At 48.4% G+C, this 24213-nt stretch overlaps 1 protein-coding gene across 4 annotated transcripts in view; it reads right to left on the bottom strand.

Moving 5' to 3' along the window:
- The window catches only part of CD163 (CD163 molecule), a 42405-nt gene extending 24369 nt beyond the window's left edge, over nt 1-18036 (bottom strand). For all 4 annotated transcript variants that reach the window (XM_027840492.1, XM_027840493.1, XM_027840494.1 and 1 more), the window contains exons 1-6: nt 17914-18036; nt 15175-15264; nt 12900-13220; nt 9902-10222; nt 8924-9244; nt 903-1217 (exon numbers count right to left, since the gene is read on the bottom strand). In XM_027840492.1, coding sequence (XP_027696293.1) covers nt 903-1217; nt 8924-9244; nt 9902-10222; nt 12900-13220; nt 15175-15264; nt 17914-17959 — 1414 coding nt within the window. In that variant the 5' untranslated portion in view covers nt 17960-18036. The remainder of the gene's footprint in view (nt 1-902; nt 1218-8923; nt 9245-9901; nt 10223-12899; nt 13221-15174; nt 15265-17913) is intronic.
- Between the last annotated feature and the right edge of the window lie 6177 nt (nt 18037-24213).

The raw sequence follows: 24213 nt of genomic DNA, 5'->3' as shown, positions 1-24213 counted from the left end.
GAAGTGAACTTGGTGGTTGGAATGCCTCCCATCACTGACTGTGTGACCGTCTGTGTGTTTCTCTATAACTGTGGGGTGGGGGTGGATGTGAACACGTGAAGTTCGTGCTCCATCCTGGGTGCCCTCCCTGAGAGTCTGTCCTCCCTGTGTTCCATCCAGTGTGTGTACTGTTTCTTTCTCTGGGGGCCTGGAAATGGGGCAAGACTGAGGCAAGGAGGCCAAAGAGGGCAATGCTGAGTCTGGCAGGTTCTTCCTGATTGAGCTTCCCCTGGATCCTGCAAGGCAGGAGACCAACCTGAAGTGTATGCCTCCTACTCTACCACGTCCCAATGGGCGGCAGCCACACAAGCTCCTCCTTCCAAGTGTGAGGCAGGGGTGGGGCTCCAAGCCCCAGGCCTCCATGGGACATTGAAATGGAAGCCCCGATGGTTCCCCAGGCCCTCTATCTGTGTCAGACCCAGTGTCCTGGCAAAGGGGGAGTGTGGCGGCTCTTCAGGTTGCAGCCTGTGGACAGGAATTTCTCAGGAAGGGCCAGGAGGTTTCTGCTCCTAGCAGAGGGTCTCTGGCACTCCGAGAATCATCAGGATTTGCTCTACCCTAATGATCCCTGGAGTCTCGTTGGGATTAACTTAACTCCTGTAAGCCTCTTCTAGGACCCTCACCACAAGTCCTGAAGCCTATCAGTGTTTGAGATCCAAGGTTTGGGGTTGTGTTGTCTCTGGGGACTGTGGAATGGGGTCTGGAGGACCAGCCCAGGACTCAGAAGAGTGGTTGGTTTGGGGATTGGTTGCCTCCGGTGAGGCTGGAGCCTCGGCTTCACCGCCTACAAGCAGGCAGTGGATCCCCTTGCGCTGGATCGCAGGCACAGCACAATCTCATCTGTGTCTGGGACCAAGACTTACCTGAACAGATGACTCTGGATCCGGCGTCACAAGGCTTTGTTCCCCACCACCAGCTCTTGCAATCCCAAAAAGATCCCTCTTCCCCATTGCAAGTGACGCTGTTGAGACCTCTGCGCACCGTCACCTCTTCAAAGCCATCCATATGGGAGATGCTGACGGCGGACCCACATCCCAGCTGTCTACACACCACCGCAGCTGCTTCCATGTTCACTGCCGACTGGCACACAGTGCCCACCAGGCCCTGCATCTGGACCTCCACAGTCCCAGCACATTGACTGCCACCCCCAACAAGCCTCAGCTCCAATTCGTCCTCATCTGTAAATGAGAGAGATTTCCATCATATGAAAGATCTCCTAGAGCCAGACCTTTCAGACCTTGCTCCCTCCCTTATCCATTGCCCCACATACACAAGCACACGCATGAAAATTGGAGCCCCCACCAAGTCTTGGCACCTCAGGTGGGTTTCCTGATTGTGTCTGGTCTATGGATAGGTGACCAGATATGGGATGGATGCTTTTCCCTCCTCCTCTTTTTTTTTTTCTTGAAGCAGTCAGGGTTAAGTGACTTGCCCAGAATCACACAGCTCATAAGTGTCTAAGGCTGGATTTGAACTCAGATCCTCCTGACTCCAAGGCTGGTACTCTATCCTGAGCCACCTAGCAGACCCCCTCTCTTCCCTCTTGACAGGTGCTTCTTTCTCAGTTTAGGGACAGAGAATCATCACATAGAATAAGCTTGCCAGATCCCATGATGGGGTCAACCAGCATCTCTGCATGGCCAGGTTGTGCCCTCTAAGGCTGTGCCAAATGTGGGCTTGACTGTGCGGTAGGTCCATGGGACTTTGACAAGGCCACTCTATGAGGGTGTGCTTAGAAAATATTGGTAAGATTAGATAGAGTTACATTTCCTGTACTTCCCCAGTAGAATCAGGAGGTGTGGGGAGAAGGCGGAGAGATCTGCGTGGATTTGCCCTGAGGGTGAGATGCCGTCTGCCTCAGCCCAGAGACTGATCTTCTCTGCACTGTCTTCCTCTGTTGGAATGGAAGCTCTTGGAGGACAGGCCTCCGTTTGTATGCCCAGTGATTATGTCTGGCATATAGTAAGTGCTTGATAAATGCCTGGTAACTGGCTAACTAGTCTCCCTCCTAGAAGAGAGGTTGAAGGAACTGGAGGGACATCTCCCCCCACTCTTCATTATGAGGGAAAGTGAAATGTTCCTGATGAAACAAACCAGACCAGAAGTGAGATATCAAAGCAGGGAAGTGAGGGTCTGCAAGGGGGGAGGGAAAACTTGACCTGGTTAGGAAGCTGAAGAGTTAATTTGGGGTCTTCAAGAGGAGGAGGTGAAGGAAAAAACAGCAGCTTGAGCGGAGTGAAAGAGGGGAACCGGAGGCTTATCCTGCCAACGCAAAAGGTGACTGCTCTGAGGAGGAGGGAGCAGCCGCCTTCCCTCCCGGGGCTGTGAAACAGAGCCCAGAAGATGCCGGGGGTGGGGGCGGACCGAGTGCGGATAGCCATGGCAACCCTGCGCAAGGGCACCGAGGCTGTGGTTTGTGACTCTGATAAGGGCTAAGGCACGTATCCAAGACACTTCAGGGCACCTCTCAGGACTCATCCAAACAGGTGGTGCCTACACGCTCCTGGTGATTCATGAGGATAGAAATCACACTCACTGCCAGAGATCTAGAAGGTATTGTCGCAGATTGTGAAGTCTTGGGCAAGCAAATGAAGATTGCTGGGATCCAGGCTATAAAAAGAACACTGAATTGGGGGAGGAGGGGATGGGGTCACCGGCTGGCCAAGAAAGTGGGGTCTGAGAACTAGGTTTAGACCTGTGAACCACATCTGAAGACCTAGGCATGATAGACAGAGAGAGAATGGGTTCTCCTGGAGTCATCCATCTGACAAAAGGACGTTAACATCGCCAAGGAGAGGGGAAGAGGACCAGCTATGCATGCCCAGCAAGATAGAAAGGAGCTACAAGAAAGGAAAAGGAAAAGCAGTGTGTACCCCTAAGATTTTGAGAAAAAGCTTAGTAATAAAACCACTGACTTCATTTTGCCTGAACACAAATATCTGACGTTTAAAGAACCAGCAAGCAAAGGACCTGGGGATTCTAATTCAAGGAGGCAGATTTGGTCTGACAGGCATCACTGAGATGTGACGCAGTGAAACCCCTGCTTGGAAGATGGCTCCGAACAGGAGTAGCCTTGGCAAAAAAAAACAGGATGGAGGCAGGGGGAGGGGAGAAGCATTCTTTCTTCAAAAGGCAATTCAGGAGTAGGGAGAGCCCGGCAGAGACAGGTGAGGGTCAACCGAGGGAGAAACAGAAGTGATTTCATCATTAAATTATGCTAGAGAGCATCTGGATAAGAACAAGGAAGTGACAAAGAGCTTAAGAAATAAATCCCAAGCCTGGCAGGGTAGAGTCCTGATGCAGAAGGGGGAAAGCACCTACTGCATACTAGTCTCTGTACTGTGCTTTATCATTCGATGGTGGATTTTATTTATCCACTCATTGGCTCGAATTCTCTCTGCCAAAATCAGAATAGCAAATAATCCCTTGACTTGCCTGTGTGATCCTCTCAGTTAGGTTAGCAACGCAGGCCTAAATCAGCGTTTCCAAGGATGCTGAGGCTGCTGGGTTGCTTGAGCTCAGAGGTTCTGACCTATAGTAGTGGGCCTGAGCTGATCCGTTGTCTCTACCAAGCCAGGCACCAACACGGGGAGCCCCAGGAGAAGAAGGGGGGCCCTACCAAGCTGCCTAAGTCAGGGAGAACCAACCAGGTCAGAAATGGAGCAAACCAGAGCTTCCAGGCCAAAGCAGGATTGGGTCTGGGAGGATGATCACTCACTTGGCCCTGAACTGGTTAGCATTGCTCTCCATGATTTGGATTTGCTGGGGAGGATTATTAACATACTAGATAAAAGACAATCTTGGCAGCCCAGGGGACTGGGCTGAACTGTAGGATGAAATTAATCGGGATAATTGTAAGGTCTTAACCATGGTCCAAAAAATCAACATCACAAGTACAAGATCAGAAAATAGAGTTAGACCTAACAAAGCAGCTGGTGAGGAAAAAAAAAAGATCTGGGGGTTCGATTGAATTCAAGGCTGAAGCTGAGAGTGAGGTGAAGTGACTTCTCCAAGGTCACACAGCTAGCTAGCAAGTAAGGGAAGATTTGAATTCAATCTTCCTGACTCTAAGTCCTGTGCCCTAGTGACCATGCTCCCCTGAGGCCATGAGCTGGAGAGCAGCTAGAAAAGGCGCCCAGGATGGGGAAGGTAATACAAGGATTGGCTGAAGGAGCTGAACCTATGTGGGAAAAGTCGGGGCGGAGAGGGATCGAGGCAGAAGTGGAGAGAAAGGCCCACCCTGTGGAGGAGGGCTCCTTCCTGGGTCTCCAAGGATGAAGCCAGAAGCAAGCTGTAGAAATGATATTGGGGGCCCCACCTGGAATGAGCTGCTCCGGGGCAGTGTGGGCTCTCTTTCCCCAGCACGGGTTGCCTAGCCATTTGCAGACTAGGGAAGAGGGGCCACACCTCTAGATGATGTTAACTGGTGGCTTCCTAAGGAGGCCATCTGATGGAGGCACCTCTCCCCTCTCCACACCAGCCTTTCTTCTGATGTCCCTAATTTCTTGGGGACTACTAAGTCTGTCAGGGACTGAGAAGTGGCTCCCTCCAGGAGATGAAGGGGAAGTCAAGCACAGAAGTGACCACGGGGGTGGGTGATGCAGCTTCTCAAATGGTCTGCCCAGTGGCTTCTGCTCTCCACCCTCTCTAAGGTCATCAGGGGCCATGACAGTGGCACCTCCTCACACTCGATCCTTAGGCTCCCTAAAAGGCCATGTGGAGGAATAGACAGGATGCCAGCCTTGGAGACGCCAATCCTTCCTAACAATGGCACCATGGGCACATCAGTGAGTGCCTTCCTCCTCCACCATGTACCTGTTAGTAATTGCCTCACAAGGCCTCTGGGAGGTGCACATGAAGGGCTATCAGTGTGTCCAGTGTTATTACTTCTCCAGAGCATTTGGTAACTGAGTCCTGCTCTGACATTGCCTTCCCTTCTGCCTCCTTCTCGCCGGCCTGGCTGCCCGGCCCTGCTCTGCTTCCCAGGGATTGATGCCCTCAGGCCTCCTGCAGACATAGGTGCCCAACCTTCACCATTTAAGGGATCAAAGGCCATTCTTCACTTAAGACCTGCACCTTAGGGTCACACTTTCCCCCTTGCTTAGACCTATGAAAATTTGTTTTTTCTGTCTTAAAGTAGATGGTCCTAAGGTGAAAGCCCATTGGAAAGGACAGTGGGCAAAGTTTTCAGAGACACTGATTTGACTGGATACAAGGAAAATCCTGTTCCCCATAAGAGCTGTTCTGAGGTTGGAGAGGGGGTAGGTTCCTCCTCCTGGGAGGTCTTCCAGCAGAGGCGAGGTGACTGTGTTGTTGTGGAGATCCCTTCATGGAAGGGTGAGAGAAGATGGCCACTACGGTCCCTTGCAGCTCTAAATTCTGTGACTCTGAGTTCTACGGCAGGAGCGAGGTGAGGAGCTTAATCAGGCAGTCCTCTGGCCTGTCCAAGAGTCTGAGACTGAAAAGGAGGGGAAACCAGCACACTCTGTGGCTTCTGGGGGAGATAAAGTCAAAGAAAGCATTCAGAGGACTCAGGAAGAGAGGGAAAGTTTGAAAGCTGAAATTCCCAAAATAGATGATGAGACCAAGAGGAGTGAACTACACAGAGACCCTGGCCAGTGTTTAGAGACCTCATCCGTCAGAGACATCTATGAAAGATGGAAGAAGCAGCTGGGAGACAGGGACAAACATGGGCACGGGCAAGTGACTTCACCGCTTGTGTCTCCAGCAGCTCCATACCAAGACTACAGATTACGATGAGGTGTTAATTTGCCTTAGTGGAGAGTTTCCACACTGAGGATCTCATGGACTCAATCATTGAGACAACTAGTTGGTACGGTGGATAAAGCTCCAGGCCAAGAGTCAGGAAGAACTGAGTTCAAACCTGGCCTCAAACACCTAGCAGTGTGACTTCCCTTCCTTTATCATCTCTATCCTAATGATTCTCAGATCTACTTCTCTGGTCCCAACCTCTGCTCACTTCCAATCTCTCATTTCCAACTGCCTTTCGGACATCAAGAACCAGACGGTTAGTAGACATCTGAAACCCAACACGTCCAAAAGAGATCTTTCTCATGATCTTTCCCCCAAACCCTCCCCCGCTCCTACCTTCCCTGCTACTGTGGAGGGCACCCCCCCCAGTCACCCAGGACCACTGGGTGACATCCTCAGTGCTTCATTTTTTCCCCATTCCCACATCCAATCAATTGTTGCACCGTTGTAACATCTTTCCAATATAGCTCCTTCTCTCCCATGTCACTGGCCCCATCCTGGTTCAGACCCTCACCATCTCACACGTGGACTATTGCAATAGCTGTTGGGAGGGAGGCTGCATGCCTCAAGTCTTTCCCCCACCCAATCTATCCTCCATTGAACTGTCAAATCCAGCCTTCTGAAGTACAGGTCTGACTCGTTACCCTCACACTCAATAAACTCCAAGTGTCTCTATGTCATTTCTACAATCAAATAAAAAGTTCTCTGTCTTTGAAAGCCCTTCGTAACCCAGGCTCTCCTCCCTTTCCGGTCTTCCTACACTTCACTCCTGGACACATCCTCTTCAATCCAGTGCCCCTGGCCTCCTGTCTGCTCCTGCACAAGACCCTCCATCTCTTGATTCCAGGCATCTTCACTGGTTGCCTCCCGTGCATTCTCCCTCCTCATCTCTGCCTCTTGGATTCCCCGGACTCCGTCAAGTCTCTGATAAAATCCAACCTTCACAGAAAGCTTTTTCCATCCTTTCTCATTTGAGTGGCTTCTCTCTGTTGATGTTCCCTAATTTATCCTGTATCTAGCTTGTCTGTAAGTAATAATAATAATAATAACTGTCATATGCACTTATTTTATGCCAAGCACTGTGTTAAGTGCTTTATTTGATTCTCACAACAACTCTGGAGGCTGGTGGTATTATTATCCCCATTTTACAGATGAGAAAACTGAGACAGAGGTTAAGTGATTTGCCCAACCCTAGTTGTTGGAATGTTGTTCCCCCCATTAGACTGTAACCTACTTGAGAGCAGGGATCATCTTTTAGGATTAAGGCAAGATTAGGTCTTCCCGGTGCTTAACATATACTAAGTATCCTAGCACATAGTAGGTGTTTAACAAATATTTATTGACTGACTGATGAAATCACATCAGGAAAATAAATAACAAATGGGAGCAAAGGAGAGTGACTGAGAGTGACCACAAACTGTCAGGAGCGCTGTGCCCAGAATTAGCTGAGGCAAGAAATGAATGGGAAAGGCAAAAAAAAAAAATTGTTTGGCACCATACTGAAGACCAGGGCAGGGTCTATGAGAAGCCATTTCCTCCTTGGGGTGGATGGGCTGAGAACAGCAGATGACAGGGAGAAGGCTCCATCACTGATGGACTGGAAGAGCCGGCACTGAGGCTGCTGTGAATTTGGAGGGAAGTCTCCTGGAGGGGACTCCAGAGATCCATTGTTGGCATGCTGCCCAACAGTTTGGTCAATGACTTAGATGAAGGCATAGATGGCAAGGGTGTCACCTCTGCTGGTAACACCAAGTGGCAGGGAGAGTTAGTACATCATCTTACATCCAGTGGGAAAAAAACCATCACACACCTGAAGAGTGGCCTTCTTATAGGTGACTATTGGATTTTCACCTTCTCCCTGTCCCCTTTGTCTCACACCTTTTAATCTCTTCTGGGAGCTAACCCTTTCAACCATCCCTAACCCTCCCATTTTCATCCTCTGCTCTTTCACCATGCTGATTGCCTACAATGTGTTGATGCCAAATGCTCTGACTTTGACCCTTTTCTGTTTTCATGCTGCAAACCTCTCTCCCTTGATGATCTCATCTTCTTGCACAGATCCAGTCATCTGTCTCTTCACTGATGACTCCAGAATCTGTCTATCTAAACTTAACCTTTCTTCTGAACTTGGGCTGAGTGCCCTCAAATTCCTGCTGGACATCTCCACCTAGATGTCCCTCGGGGTACCAAACTCAACATGAGAATTATTCCTACTTTCCTCCATGCTCACCCCTCTCCTAGCTTCTCTATTTCCATCGAGGACACCTCGGTCCTCTCAGTTACCCAAGTTCATTCATAAAATGGATACCATTCTGACTTCTCTCCTTCCTCAACCTCCTTAGTTAAACCTTCTCTCCACCCACACATTCAGGAGCTTAGGCCAAGCCCTGACCAACTTTCACAGAGAAGAATCTCCTGTCTAAGCCTAACCCCTCCCTACGGTTGCCAACTCAACTTCCTTAAGGCCAGACCATATCTAGGGAAATGGAGGCATAAGGTTGTAGTTCTACAAGGCCAGAGTCTGCTGTGGAGATGCAGGTAAAAGGTGATTGGTCAATGGGAATAGATAACTCAGAGGTCAAGGGACCTTCTCTGGGTCTCCTATCTTCAAAAGATAAGAAAGATCTCTAGGTAGGAGCTTGGCTCTGAGGGGAGAAGCTAGGGATCAACTCACAGATGGAATGATGGCAATAAAAGCGTGCACATGGGGCAGCTAGTTGGTGCAGTGGATAAAGCACTGGAGTCAGGAGGACCTGAGTTCAAATCCAGCCTCAGACACATAACACTAGCTGTGAGACTCTGGGCAAGTCACTTACCCCAAATAGAGTGTGGGCATACATGCACTATAAGGTTTGCAGAGCATGACCAATATTATCTCACCTGGTCATTATCACAACTCTGGGAGGGAGGTGCTATCATTATTCCCCATTTTACAGATGGGGAAACTGAGGCAGGCACAGGTTGAGTGACTTGCCCAGTGTCACACAGCTAGTAAGCATCTGAGGCTTAACTTGAACTCAAGTCTTTCAGCTAGCAGCCTGTGGGTAGAAGTAAGGTGAAAGAAAAGTTCTTGACCAAATGCCTCCCCGCCTCCACCGCCCAGGTGACTTACCAGAACAGATGACTTTAGCATGGTTCTGGGACCCACAGCCATAGTTAGACCATCCGTTGTATTCGCAGTCCCAGAGGGCCGACTCATTCCCATGGCAGTGAACATTGCTGAGCCAAATCTGCTCCACCTCCTCGCCACCATCAAACCAGCTCACTGCGTTCTGGGGGGAGGGACATCCGAGCTGCCTGCACACCACTCTGGCAACATCTTTGTTCCAGTTGTCATCACAGACTCTCCCCCACTGTCCGTGCACTCGCACTTCCACCAGCCCAGAGCAATTTTTTGTTCCACCCACCAGCCTCAGCTCCATATCTGCTCCTTCTGCAAGAGAGACATGGAGAGAGAGACGGCAGTGATGGGGAAAGCTGGGAAGGAGGAGGGAACTTCACAGTAATTCCTGTGATGGGGTAGAGGTGAAGTTAGAGGACGGAGGGGGAGAGGGCACAGGACGTAGGGAATCCTGGTACAAAGCCTTGTGGGGTCAGAGAAGAACATGTTTCCCCTATGGGCCTGGACTAAGTCTTAGGGCCCGAAAGTACTGTCCCCTGGGTCCTGAATACTAATGTTCTGGCAACCCCTCATGTGTCAGTTCCTGTGGCCCCAAAAGTGTTCTCTCTGAGGCTGAGGCTGTGGAGGGCACAGGGAAGGTCTGAACACTGAACATTTGGAGCAGCTCCCGCTGTCCACTGGGACCCTCCATTATAGAACCCCGAGGGCCTGATCCAACCCATGCTTTGGGATCCCCGGAAAACATCTCTGGATTGTTGCTCATTAGCACCATTGTAACCCCAGAATCTAGTTCAGTGCCAATTAATTCAATTTAATATTAATAATCAATTACGTGAAGCAGCCCCCTTGCCTAGGGAGTTGTCCTGAGTCCAGGCCAGGTCAGAAGCTGGCTGGCTTTCAGGCGCTGCCCCTCCTCCATGTAACCTCATGCCCAGCCTTCTTCAGTGGGGGCCTCCCCACGGGCCTCACCTGAGCAGACCAGCCCCACGTCTTCATGATGGTTACAGTTGTGCTGACCCCATCCTTGATGGCTGCAGTCCCAGAGAGACGACTCATTGCCATGGCAGCCAACATTATCCATCCAGATGGTGCCAGTGCCAATGCCAGGACCCACCGGCTTCTGAAGGTGGTAAGCTGTTCCACAGCCCAGCTGCCGGCACACGACCTCGGAATCCTCCTTGCCCCAGAGGTCATCACACACAGTCCCCCACTCACCCTGGACTTTTACTTCCAAACGTCCTGTGCAGCGATTTGGGCCACCAGCCAGCCTCACTTCGAAGTCTGCTCTGTCTAGATGGGGCAAAGCTTCTGTCACCAGAGAATATGTCAGGCAGATCCACACACATATGCATACTTACACACTCACATATACCCACACACATATACACTCACATACATATATATATGTGTAGACATTTACACACATTCACACACATACACACTCTCACACATTTACACACACACACACACACACACACACACACACACACACACACCAGGAACCTGGGCTGTCAGGTGAGGGTCCTAAATTCTCTGGTACTTTTCCACAAGAAGTAGACCGAAAGCTTAGGATGGCAGTTAAGGACTGGGAGTGCCCAGAAGGTATCTCCTTTTCCCTTTTCCTTCCCCTCTTCCCCTAGACACACTTCCTCTTCTTCCTGAGGCCCTGACCTTTCTGCCCTGCCCTTCCTTGGGATCACACACCTTAATCCCATTTTCTAATCCCATTGACACCCTCTAGAACCTTCTGTTTCAGACTGGATCCTTCCAGCCTCTGAGTGGGTCTTCCCACTTTGACTTCAGAGGTACCATCAGAGAGATGCCTAAGCACCGTATCAAACCCCTGCACACACGCATGGACCCAGGAGTTCTGCTGAGACCTTGGGCATCTCTAGATCAAGCCCTTGGGCATGGCCTTACGCTGCCATCATGCTAGAGAGGGGGAAGGGGAAGGGGATATGCATTCACATAGCATCTAGCATGTGCCAGGCTCTGGGATAAAGGCTTTTTACAAGTATCCACTGCTTTGATCCCAGAGGCACACCCCAGGGTGCAGAATGCACCCCTACCTTGCCCTGGCCATTCACATCAGGGAGGTATCAGGCAGGCATCAGCCCTAGGGTGGAGGTGCTGGTTCTAGACACATTGAAAGGCTTCTCTCAGTTCAGTTTCTCTCTATGTGTATTGTGACTAATGAATTCCTGCCTCCTCTCCTTTCATCCTTGGGTCCTCTGCCCCTTCTTACCCCAGTCCCTGGTCCATTCCACCCTCCCTGTCCCCTAGGCCATTTCATACCTGCCTCAACTGACAAATTCTATTTCAGATCCCATCTCTTCCTACCCAGTCCCTCCATTTTCTGGTGTGCACAGATGCCCATCTGTCTCCTGGCCCCTTCACCAAGGTGGCTGCTCCATCTTGTATCCCCAGCTTCAGGAAAGGAAGTGGGTGGGCTCCCAGCTCCCCAAGCCACATTCAAATGGCCCTCTGCCACAATCCCTCATCACTCGCCTCAGGTCCTCCCCATTCTTCTCAGACACTCGTCACCATCAGATCACTCCCCCTCTTCCCCAATTCATAGTCTTCTGCACCCCCCCAACATATCCTGTTCCCCTGTCCAGTTCCCATGACTTCTCTCTTCTATAACCTCACTCACACACAAGGACAATCAGTCACACCTCAGACCTTCTTCTTCAGCTCTTCCCTCCCACTCCAGACCACCCTTCCCTCCATCTCCTATAGAGCTATAGCTCAGCAGCTTGTATGCTGGGCCTAGGATTGCCCAGGGGGAGGTCAAGCTGGACCACATCAATGAAACCAAACTTCTCCAGGACATGAAAAGCCATCCCCTCTCTCCTTCCCCTGCCCCCAGCTCTTCAGTCTCAGAAGCATCACCATTCCAGGTGACCCAAAGGTCAATGAGAGAGTATTCTGCAACATCCTTAGTGATGATCAGTGAGAGAGGGTCTCACAGCTAGTAGGGGAGGTGGGCGACAAACCCACAGAGAGCCCAAGAGTCACAAAGTAGCCTCAGGGCCCCAGGGTGCTGGGCAGAGTACCTGCCCATGCCCATGCTTGGGACCCTCACCACAAAAGAAGGTAGGGATGAGGTGAGATCTGCTCTAGGGAAAGGAATGCCCACATCAGGGAGATCACATGAGTCTTTGCCAACATTTTATCACAGTATTTGACTGTAAACTCCTTAGGGACAGTGGGCTCTCAGCTAATCTTTGATTCCATCTGTGGAACTCTCAATATAGAAACCACTTCAGCTGAGGGGGATTGGCAGCTGCGGGGGGCCAAATAGGCTCAGTGAGCCCACTGGGCCATGAGCCATTGTCTGTATCTGGAGGAGATGTGAGGATGGAAAGCCAAGGTCTCATTATTGATGCTGGTGTCAACCTGCCTTGATGCCTCTCTTGATGCTTTATTTTTCCTTCGGTTCCCTAAGAAAGTTCCTTTGAGAATACCCAACTTTGACTTAGCTGAACTGTGATGAGAAGAAGTTTATCCAGCCAGCTGGGCCAGGAGTGGAGGTGGTTCTAGCTGACTCCCACCTACCAAGGTTAGCCAGAGGAACTGGGGCTTTTAGAGAGATGGAAGCCTGGGAGAAGGAGAATAAGGGCCAAGCTCTTGGGGCTGGTCCCTTCCCACAGGAGATGAAATCCCCTTGACTCTGACTCATGAAAGTCAAGCAAGGGGGAAGATGGGAAGGTTGGCAGCTGTCCAGAGAAGGAAGGGGGCCCTAGCTAGGCCAGATCTCAGGCAGCCCAGAGGCAGTCTCCTAGCTCATACATACAGAGAGGGTAGGGGGTTCTCTGACATGCTCAGATGTGGGCACGGTCTCGGTACTTCCTGCTTTTCCCAGGTCAGATCCGGGAGCCGGGTCTCTGGGTGAATGCATTTATTCCCAGGAAGTTGGCTTGTCCTTCTCTTTCTGGGGATGTGGGAAGAGGCAGGTGAGTCTTACCTGAGCAGTTCACCCAGGCCTCCTGCCTAGGCGTGCAGGGCTGCTGACTCCACTGGCTGTGTCTGCACACCCCAAGAGCTGACTCATTCCCGTGGCAGGAAATATTGCCCAACCATGAGTGTCCGGATGGATCACTAATATTAGACCAGCCTGAGCTGCTGACAGCAGAGGGACACCCCAGCTGCTTACAGACCACAGAAACCTCATTTGTGCTCCAGCTGTCACTGCACAGCGTCCCCCACTGGCTCTGGAATTTCAGTTGCACTAAGCCCTCACAGGGGCTGCTTCCATTGACCAGCCTCAACTCGGGCTCTGAATTCCCTGCAAAGGAAAGGCAGACCAGAGTCACATGAGAGACCAAAGGTCATGGGATCAGGATTCTGCTGTATGAAGGCTTGATGGAGGCAGCGATGTGGAAGGTGCTAGGTGACCTGTTACTATACGTGTGGACATGCTGGCTTAGCCTGTCACGTGGGTGTGGGCTGACTCACTGGAAGAGCCTGAATCTTTAGAACCATCTGGCTGGACCCCACCAGGGCTTTTTTTTTCTTCCATGTTAGAAGCTAAAGGACTGTTGCAATCAGCCCATGTGGTCAAGGGGGAGAGCCTCAGAATCAGCTTTCTCCCTCTTCCCACCAGATCATGGGGCCCCAAGAAACAGGGCTAGGTTTTGTTCTTTTGGTCCCCGTGCAGGAAGAACACTCTCAGATCTGGCCTGGGCACGTAAGACAGGACCTGGGAGTCCAGGGGCCCAGGCTGGATGTTTCAGCCAATCCAGCAGCTCCATCTTGAGAAGCAAGACCAATGTGGTCCTCTTGTGGATAGTGGGCCCTTGGCTAGCCAGCAGAAGCACTGCTGGCTTGCTATGTAGGAACTGAGCTGTGTGTTCCCCACCAGAAGTGGTGTGGGGAAGGGGCAGGTATGGAGAGGAGGGCATTGGGGAGGATTTCATCCCTGAAATATTGGGAGAAAGAGGGAAATGTTTGTTCTGGCTATATCTGTGAAGCAAATATCCCTTGTAAAAGCTAATCCAATGCTGAGGGGCTCAAGGGAATTGAAATGCTAGTCACTATGCCCCCCTTAAAAATGTGGGGACACAGCTGGTGTGGGCCTGAGCTAGGGCAGAGAAGAGAGGCACCCCCAATCCCTCCAGAGCACGTCCTAGAGAACCCTTGGGGGAGAGGTGTGGGAAGGTCAAATGTAACAGAACTGGCCCTGAAGGAATGGGGCCAGGGTCAAGCCACTTCACATGGGGATTCTCTAGGGTCCCTCAGGCTTGCTCTGTTCCCTTTGCTCATTCAGAAACAGTTGTCTGAATTCTACCAGCCATCTCAGGCTCTAGGGCCAGGCTAGGACAGATACTGGGTAGAGCCCCAATATGATGCCCCCACTCAGATCTGCTTCTCTGATACCCACTTTTCTCCTGCAACCATCTCCTCACATTTGTATCTTTTTACTCTTTAAACCAGAGGCCCTCAGGTTGAACATTTAGAACCGGAAAGAACTCCAGGGTCCGTAAGCCAGCGTCCTTATCTTACAGATAAAGAAACAGGCACAGAGCAAGGTCTGGTGGTGCAGGCTGGAAGCCACTGACACATTCCCATCCACAAGGCTGGCCAGGACTGCCCACAGACACATTGGAAAACCTGTCTCCTTCACAAGCTCCCTTGAGATAGAGTTGAAGGCAAGGACACTTCATCATGCTAGCATCACCTATTACAGCATCTGCTCCCAGATCCTCAGAATCCCGCCTGGCCTCAATATAATGCAACAGCAGCCTCTACAGCCCTTTGCCTGGTGGGTCTGGCCTTGGCTATTTTGTGGCCTTCCTCATTCTTCACCCTTTCCTCCTCTTCCTTCCCAGGGAATTGCTTTCTGGAATTTTGAAAGCAGTCACAATTCCTTTCTTCCTTCGCCAGATGACCACAACATTTTTAGGGTTAGGAGGGTTTGGAGGAGCATCAGGTCTTTTCAGTTCCCAGAGGTGTGACTTCTGGGGAGGGTACATGACAAGAGAAGAGCCAAGGGCCAAGCAGACTCAAGACCTCGCTTGCTAGTTCCACCAAACGGCTGCCCTATGATGCTGGCAAAGGCACTGTGTAAATTGGAGTTGACGACACAAACAAAGGGCAGGGGTGAAAGAAGTGCCCCAGAAGTTGCCCGGTGCTAGACCAGGGCCAGCCCCTGTTCTGTGCTGGTGTATGCTTTAGGCTCCCTGGGACTTCTTCATAGCTCCAGACTAGGAAAATGGGGAGCAGAGGGACCCAGAACCTACCAACACAGCTGTTGAGGAAGCAGGTACTGACCAGCAGGAGGGAAAGGCCGCAAGCCCAGAGAGGCAGTTGGTGCCAGCATCTTCCAAGTTCTGTAGGGATGAGAAAACCCCAAGGTAGAGTCGGAGTGGCCTCAGGGCCTTGGCACAGGGAGGCAGTCAGATCTAGGGAGACCTTCTTCCTCCTCCAGAACAGAGTGACCCAGAGACACAGACTCAGACTGAGGAAAGTTCAGATCCAAGCTCAGGGGAACTCTGGGGGCACCACGATGATGCCAGGCCCCTGGCTGAGTTCTGGAGGAGGAAGGCTTTTGGGAATGAGACTGAAGGCACGGCTTCCAAGTGACCCATTACAATCATCTGCCCCTAACTGCATTTATTGCTTCTACTAGAACCAGGACGATGATTATTGCTTCCTTATTGGCCAGCTTTGAGTGTTTGGAAGGTGCTGCCCTTATCTGATTCACCACTTCTCCCCTCCCTCTTCTGCGTAGCCCCAGGCCAACACTTCCACTGCTTCTTCTCCAGATGCCTTCTCTTTCCCTTCCCTCCAACCTCTCTCTGTTGACCATTGAACCAGAAGCTCCTTCACCGCTAGGTCCACTCAACTATTCCTTCCCTCCCCCAGTTCATTTGTTCCCTTTCAAAATCTATCCATGAGTATGGCAGAAACTGGGCATAGACCAACATCTTACACCCTATACTAAGATAACGTCAAAATGGGTACAGGATTTAGATATAAGGACTATATATAAGCAAACTAGGAGAGCAAGGAATAGTTTACCTTTCAGATCTATGGAGAAGGGAAGAATTTATGACGAAACAAGAGATAGAGAGCATTATGAAATGCAAAATGGATCATTTTGATTACATTAAGTTGAAAAGTTTTTGCACAAACAAAGCCAATGAGTCCAAGATTGGAAGGAAGCAGAAAACTGGGAAAGAATTTTTACAACCAATGTCTCTGATAAAGGCCTCATTTCTCAAATATATAGAGAACTGAGTCAAATTCATAAGAACACAAGTCATTCCCCAATTGATAAATGGTCAAAGGATATGAACAGGTAGTTTTCAGAGGAAGAAACTAAAGCTATCTATATGAAAAATGTTCTAAATCACTATTGATTAGAGACATGCAAATCAGACTCTGAGGTACCACATCACACCTATCAGATTAGCTAACATGACAAAACAGGATAATGATAAATGCTGGAGAATATGTGAGAAAATGAGAACACTAATGCATTGTTGGTGGAGTTGTGAACTGATCTAACCATTCTGGAGAGCAATTTGGAACTATGCCCAGAGGGCTATAAAAATGTGCATAGCCTTTGATGCAGCAATACCACTTCTAGGTCTGTATCCCAAAGAGATCATAAAAATGAGAAAAGTACAAAAATATGTGTGGCAGATCTTATTGTGGTGGGCAAGAATTGGAAATTGAGGGGATGCCCATCAATTGGGGAATGACTGAACAAATTATGGCATATAAATGTAATGGAATACTATTGTGCTATAAGAAATGACGAACAGGCTGACTTCAGAAAAACCTGGAAAGACTTGTACGGTCTGATGCTGAGTGAAGTGAGCAGAACCAGGAGAACGTTATACACAGCAACAGCCACACTGTGTGGTGACTGACTTTGACAGACTAAGCAAGGATCTAAGACAGCTCCAAAACCCTCTCAGTAGAAAATGTCCACATCCAGAGAAAGAACATGGAGCCTGAATGCCGATGGAAGCAGACTGTTTGCTCTCCTTTTCCTTTGTTGTTTAGTTTTATTGATTCATTATCATGGTTCCTCCTGTTGGTTCTAATTGTTCTTTACATCATGACTAATGTGAAAATCGGCTTAATATGAATGTATAAGGAGAGCCTATATCAGATTGCATGCCATTCGGGGAGGCGGGGAGAAGGAGGTGGAGAAAATTTAAAACTCAAAGTATTATGGAAATGAATGTTGAAAACTAAAAATAAATAATTTTTTTGAAAAAAATGCAAAAATCTATCCATGGCAAATATTATTGCCAAGGTTCATAGGAGTCCCTAGCACCCCACACACATACACCCAGAAGCTCTAAGATGGTGGTGATGGTCAGAGCCGAACACTCTCCCAGCCATTGATCTCCTCCACCCTCCCTCCTCTAAGCCTCGGAGCAGATGAATTTGCTCTGGTCTGTTGTATAAAGTGGGTGCCCAGTAAAGAGGGCCGTCATCCCTCCTGGACCATCTGCTGCTGGTGAGAGAGCAGACACACTCTTCCCTCCTTTCTTCTTTTCTTCCTCTATACTTTTCCTCCTCTTTCCTACTCTGTGCTCCCTCTTGCCTTGCCACTCCCTCGGACCTTGTCCAGGAGTTCACCAGATTGTGAAATTTTCACTGGAAATACTGACACATCATGGTTTGATTTCTTGTTTCATTCATTGCCTAGACTTAAGAAAGTAAAAACATTAATAATTCAGATTCAACTTAAAAATGTTTTCTGCGATTTTGGAAAGCCAGTTGTTAAAAGCACCACCTAACTCCCACTTTATCCCTCAAGGCCAGCTTTGCTCCTGTTCTTATCACAGGCAAATTAATTCCTTGAAACCTTATTGTGCCTCCAGCCCTATTCAGAGCTCCCTCATGCTTTCCCCATGTCTTCCACATTTCAGATCTTTTCTCAACCCCCATGTCCATGTTCTCTGGACTGTAAGAATTTCCCCAAAGACATCGATGGAGACAAAAGAAGAAACCTTTACCTGCATGTTTAGAGCGTTCAGGTAGCCACATTGTGGCTCTGCCCATCTCTGCCTTGTGATGACCACGGGCTCCCAAAGAAGGGGCACAGCTGAGCTCTGAGGGTTCCCTCCAAGTAGCAACAATCTCACCTCAAAAGGAGAAGTTAACCAGAGAGCTGATGTTCCTTTTTATCCTTGCCTTCTCCCAATCATGGAACAAGGAACAACAAGAGGAAATTGAGAAACTTGGCCCCCAGATTTTTTTTTAAGAATTAGGAAATTTTAAACTAACATACTGAATTCTGATGAATTTTCATATTTTTATTTCTTCATTTTATGTCAACACTGCTTTGCCTTAGAGAAGGGATCTATAATAGTTCTTCCCAAAGAAAGGAAAACCTAAAGGAAACCAGGTCCAACCTTGACTAAATAAATAACTTCTCTCCTCTCGATGGACAATGAGGGAAGCTGCCGTGGGGAGTCACTTCTGTAGGAAAATGCTGATTCAGCTTATCCCTGAAACCCTCCTTCACAAGGACAAGTACGACAGCAGAGGCTTGCAGGAAGCTGGTAGCCAAAAGAACCCATTCCAGACTCCTGGAAGAGCTGGCAGGGGTGGCTGCTGGGTCAGTCAGAGATATGGAAACAGTCACGGAAAACAGGAGAGACACATTAGGAATGAGCAAAGGCAAATGTGCCTATTTCCAGAAAGAAGGGAGAATAGAAAACTATGGGCCAGTGGTCTGGAATTCCAGGGAGAATTCTAGAGCATTCATTTAGAAGGTGGCTGATGTTCAAAGAAAAGTGAGTGGCTGATTACAAAGAGCCAGAAGGAACCTGTCAAGGTTCCTGTACAAGTGCAGTCGGACCATAATAACCACAGCTCACGTCTCTGGGGCAAGTTCAGGTCTGCAAAGTTCTTTACAAAGATTCTCTCATTCGACTCTCAAAAGAACCTTTCAGAGTAGCTGCTGTTATGATCCCCATTTTACAATGGAGGAAACTGAGGCAAACAGAAGTTAAGTGACTTGCTCAGCATCACACAGCTAGTAAGTGTCTGAGGCCAGATTTGAACTCAGGCCCTCCTGACTCCAGACCTAGGGCTCTGTGCACTCTGGCACAGCAGGGCCTCTGTCCCCATTTCTTTTTTTTTCTGACAGGGTTATTAAATGAAAACATTATAAATCTAATTCATAATGATAATAGCTAATGTCTCTATAGTACTTACTCTGCGCCAGGCACTTGACAAATCTGCTCTCATTTGATCCTCACAACAGCCTTGGGAGGTGGGGGCTATTTTGTCTGAGTCTGGATTTGAACTCAGGTCTTCCTGACTCCAAGTCCGGCCACTGTGCCATGATTTAGCTCGGGAGCTTTTGATAAAGGGTCTCACACTCCTCTTGTGGAGCTGGACCACACCACTAGATGGATGCTACAGATGGACTCTGGTCTGGCTGAGGGGTCAGAGGCACAGAGGAGTCCTTCATGGATCAGCGTCTCCAGTGGAGGAGAGCCCCAGGGAAGCCGGATCAGGGACTCAGATGTCCCTATTGGTGGCACAGCTACCAATTAAGCAAATGGCATGAAGCTGTGGAGGAGAGCATGCCTACCCTGAATGATTGGGCTGGGATCCCAGAAGACTGTGAGGCTGGAGCATGTACAATAGAGATAGATACAAAGGATCTGGAAGAGTTAAGATCCAGGAGGCATGGTTAAGGTGGTTAGGCTTGGGGGAGGGTGAGCAAACTACAGGGAATTGACCATGAACTACAATGACTACAATGAATTAGCAAAGTGGTGTGGCAGTCTTAAGAGGAACCCAGCTTTCAGGAACAGGGAGGAAAATTCAGGAGAGCCCCAGCAAATGTTTAACAACTAACTCTCTGAAATTCAGTAGACAGCTCTGAGTTTAATCTGCATTATTGGCATTGTCTACATCACTTTCTTAAGTTAGACAATCAATAAAGCAATAAATCAAGTCCTGATGCAGCATTTGCCAGCTTCTGCAGTGTACATGCTCTCACTGAAATCGATGAGCTAGCTACTGCGCCCCCTGGAGGTGATGGGGTCCCCCACCCCAAGACTCTGACCTGGTCAGGTAGATTCCATCTAGAATGTTGTTCGAGGTTCTAGGAAGCCCATTCATGAGCTGGAGTGTCCAGACAAAAGTCACCAGGACAGTGAAGGGTCTCAAGGATGTGTTATCTGAGAATTGGTTAACGATAGAGTTGGAGTCAGGGACATAAGGACAGTCATGTGAAACTCTGATGAGATTTGTTCTAGAAAGCAAAACCAGAAGCGATGGGTGGAAGATACAAAGAGGACATTTTGGCTTGAAGTCAAGAAAAACCTCTGAACAAATAGTGTTCTCCTAAATCAGAGCAGGCAGCTTCAGCATGGGGTGAGTTGATTTCCTCGGCAAAAGCTGGCCAGCCATGCTAAGAAGGGTCCCTTTGGGGATATAGGTTGGGCTTGATGCTCAATGAAGTCCCTCCAAAATCTCAACTGTTTGTGATTCTGTGATGGGAGTTTTGGTGTGACTTGGGTTACAAAGGGTTATCCAGGCAAAATTCACCAACTATAAGTTCTCTTGGTTGAGTACATGTTACCAAACATAATCTTTTGGCTTTTAACCTCTCTGTCTGCCTTCCCTTACAAAACCCCGCGCTTCATCCACGACATGGCCTTGAATCCTCAGATCCTTCAGATCTCTCATAGGCCACCTAGCCACTCTCTCCTCTTTGCCCTATCTTGACCTCTTAGAAAACCAATTCAACCTACTCTATCCTCCTCTCTTGAAACCCTACTCCTATCTATTGGTGGATAATGACCAGTCAAGCCTCAGCTTTGGATCACTCCCACCATCCACTGCCTTCCCTTCTACCCACAAGATAAAATCACACAACTATTCTGACTGGGCTCACTACAAATTTATGCTACACAGCCTCACCTCAGTCATCCTTTTGCCCCTCCCTAATTAGCTTACCATACCACTCTCTACTGAAAAGCTTCCAAGCCTTCTTATTTTTCCTCAAAACTCCCATGGCTCTCTCTTCCCCCCTCCCCCACCTTCTCAGGTGAGAACCTTCACTCATATTTTACAGAAAACATTGAGGTCATTTGCCATGATCTTCTCTTCCTTATCACCGAATACTCAGATATCTTCTGCCATTCTTTCCTCCTTCACTCCATCTCCCATGATGAAGTGGCCTTACTCCTTACCAAGGATAACCCCTCTACTTGCTCAAGTGACCCCCTTTCATCCCATCTTCTTCAACAGATTGGCCCTCTGTCATCCCCATTCTCTGGTTTATCTTCAATCTCTCCCTCTGTACTGGCCCCTTCCCTACTGTCTACAAACATGGCTGTGTCTCCCCCATCCTGAAAAACCCTCACTTACTCCTTCCATCTCTGGTAACTATTGTCCTTTATCTCTTCTGCTCTTTGTGGTGAAACTCCTCAGAAAAGTCTTTACAATCAGTCCATCTACTTTCTTTCCTCTCACTCTTTTCTTAACCCCTTATAATCCAGCTTCTGATCTCATCATTCCAGCGAAACTGCCCTTTTCAAAGTGACCTATGATCTAGTTGCCAAATCCAATGGCCTTTTCTCCATCCTTCTTCTCCTTGACCTCTCTGAAGCCTTGGGCACTACTGGTCACCCTCCTTCTGGATCCTCTCTTCTCTCTAGATTTTCAAGGAACCCTCTCTCCCCCTCCCGCTTCTCCTCCTCCTTCTCTGACTGCCCCTTCCCTGTCTCCTTTACTGGATACTCACCTATATCATGCCCTCTAACCATAGACATCCCATAGGGTTCTGTCCTGGGCCCTCTTCTCCCTCCATACTACTTTACTTGATGATCTCATCAGTTCCTATGCATTCAATTGCTGCCTCGATGCTGACAATTCTCAAATCTACTTGTCCTAACCTCTCTGCTGACCCCTAGTCTCTCATATTCAATTGCTTTTTAGACATCTTGAAATGGATGTCCAGTAGACATCTTAAATTAAATATGTTCAAAACTAAGAGTATTATCTTCCCCAAAACCTCCCCACCCACTTTCCTTGTTACTGTTGAGAGCACCACCATCTTCCTAGACCCTCAGGTTCACAACCTAGTCATCATCCTAGACCTGTCACTCTCTCATAACCCATATCGAAGCCAAGTCAAGGCCTGTCAGTTTCACCTCTGAAACATTTCCTGTATATACCCCATTCTCTCCTCTGGCTCTGCCCCCACCCTGGTGCAGACTCTCATCACCTCATACTTGGCCTATTGCAATAGCTGTTGGGAGGTCTGCCTGCCCTAAGTTTCTCCCCACTCCAATCCATCCACTAAAGCAATTTACCTAGAGCTCTGGGTCAATTCTATCACCCCCCCCCCCTCAATAAACTCCAATGGCTCCCTATGCCCTCAAGGAGAAAATCCTCAGGTATTCAAAGGCCTTTGTTATCTAGGTCTCTCCTACCTTTCCAGTTTTTTTACACCTGTATACTCTTCAATGTAATGCCAGTGGACCCCTGGCTGTTCCACAAACAAGATACTCCATCTCTCCTCTTTGGGCATTTTTTCTGTCTTCCATGCCTGGAATGCTCTCCCCATCATCTTCAGCTCCTGACTTCCCTGACTTCCTTTAGGTCCCACCACTCAGTTGAGGAACTTGACACAAGAACAGCCCACTCCCCTAGCCTGGAGAGTGATGTGGATGAAATAAGTAAGCAAGGAAAACTCCAAATACCATGAGGGAATGATGCGGTTTAAGGATTCAGGGGTGCTGGGACCCCAAAATCACAACACGTGGGTCCTGCCTGAAAGAATTCAACCCAAGCCTTCTTTCAGCCAAAGACAAGGTTTATCAGAACATCCATCATATTGGGCGGACTCTTAAGGAGTCTGAACATAGGTAAGCAGTGGCTAGATTATAAGAATCTGACCAGTGGCTAGATTATAAGAATCTAAACTGTGGCTAGATTTTAAGAATCTGAGCATTGGCTAGATTTTAAGAATCTCAGCGTCTTAATAGAGACAAGATGGACCTTATATACAGAAAGACTGTGGGAGGAATCTAGGCATGGCCAAGTAGTTTGGGGTGATGGAAGGAAGGGCCTAAGGAGATCTGGATGGGAGTGGCTAGTAAGCTGGGGTGAACAGAACTCCTGGGACCTGGACCTCTTGGCCAAGGGAGAATGGAGCCTAGCTAGGATTAAGGGTGGGAAATGGCCAGGGGACATTTTGAGGTAAGACAATGGAGGGGAGATTGGGTGTAGCCACAATGAAAGGCCAGTTGATGGGATTATAGCCTCAGGGGAATGACAGAGATTTGGCCATGTGGCAAAGTCCAGGGTTTTTCCTTTCTGGGGCCCAGATTCTAACACCATCAGGAGTACCTTGGACTGAGAGTAATCCAAGGGCTAAACTCTGAGGAAGGTAGTGATGCCACCACAAATCCAAATAAAGCCTCAGACAAAAACAAAACAAAAAAGTACTATTCACAAGTTCTACCAAAGTATCTGGAAGAAACAAAACAAGAGATACAAAATAAAACAGCTAGGGAAGAAAGAATGGTAAGGAGAACAGACAGTAGAAAAACTCAACAAAAACCAGAATTTCCTGAAAATTATAACAGGTCAAACAGAAAGCAAAAGCTCAATGAGACAATAAGAAATATTTTAAGTCAAAATATTGGGGGGAAAACCAGAAAAAAAAATCTAAGAAATATATCAAAAAATAACTGACCTTGAAAACAGATCAAGCAAAAATAATTAAGAATTATTGGACAATCTGAAAACTGCAATCCAAAAAAGTCTAGAAAGGGCAACGGATAGAGTACAAGGTCCGGAATCAGGAAGGATCATCTTCCTGAGTTCAAATTCAGCCTCAGATACTAACCAGCTGTGTGGCCCTGGGCAAATCACTTAACCCTATCTGCCTCACTTTCTTCATTTTTAAAATGACCCAGAGAAGGAAATGGCAAATGACTTCAGTATCTTTGCCAAGAAAACCCAAGTAGGGTCATGAAGAGTTGGACATGACTGAAAACAACTGAAAAGCCAAAAAGAAAGAGTTCAAGTAGCAAGAAGTCCCCACAAGACTTGGCAACTGCCACAATAAAAAATAAGCCCTGGAAATATGATAGTCCAAAACTAAAAGAGAAAGGCTTACAGCAAAGCAGAACCTATCTGTCAAAACTAAGCATAATCCTGCCAGAAAGAAAATTAATCTTTAAGGGTAGAGAGGATTTTCAAGTTTTCTTGATAAAAAGACCAGAACTGAGCAGATATTTTGAAATATCCATGTACCAAGAGAAGTACAGGAAGGTGCA

Source organism: Vombatus ursinus, unplaced genomic scaffold (genome assembly GCF_900497805.2).
Source record: "Vombatus ursinus unplaced genomic scaffold, bare-nosed wombat genome assembly UNPS02014845.1, whole genome shotgun sequence".
In the NCBI taxonomy this organism is placed as follows: Eukaryota; Metazoa; Chordata; class Mammalia; order Diprotodontia; family Vombatidae; genus Vombatus; species Vombatus ursinus.
Note: the sequence above shows the minus strand (reverse complement) of the source record. Positions and strands in the feature narration are given on the sequence as shown.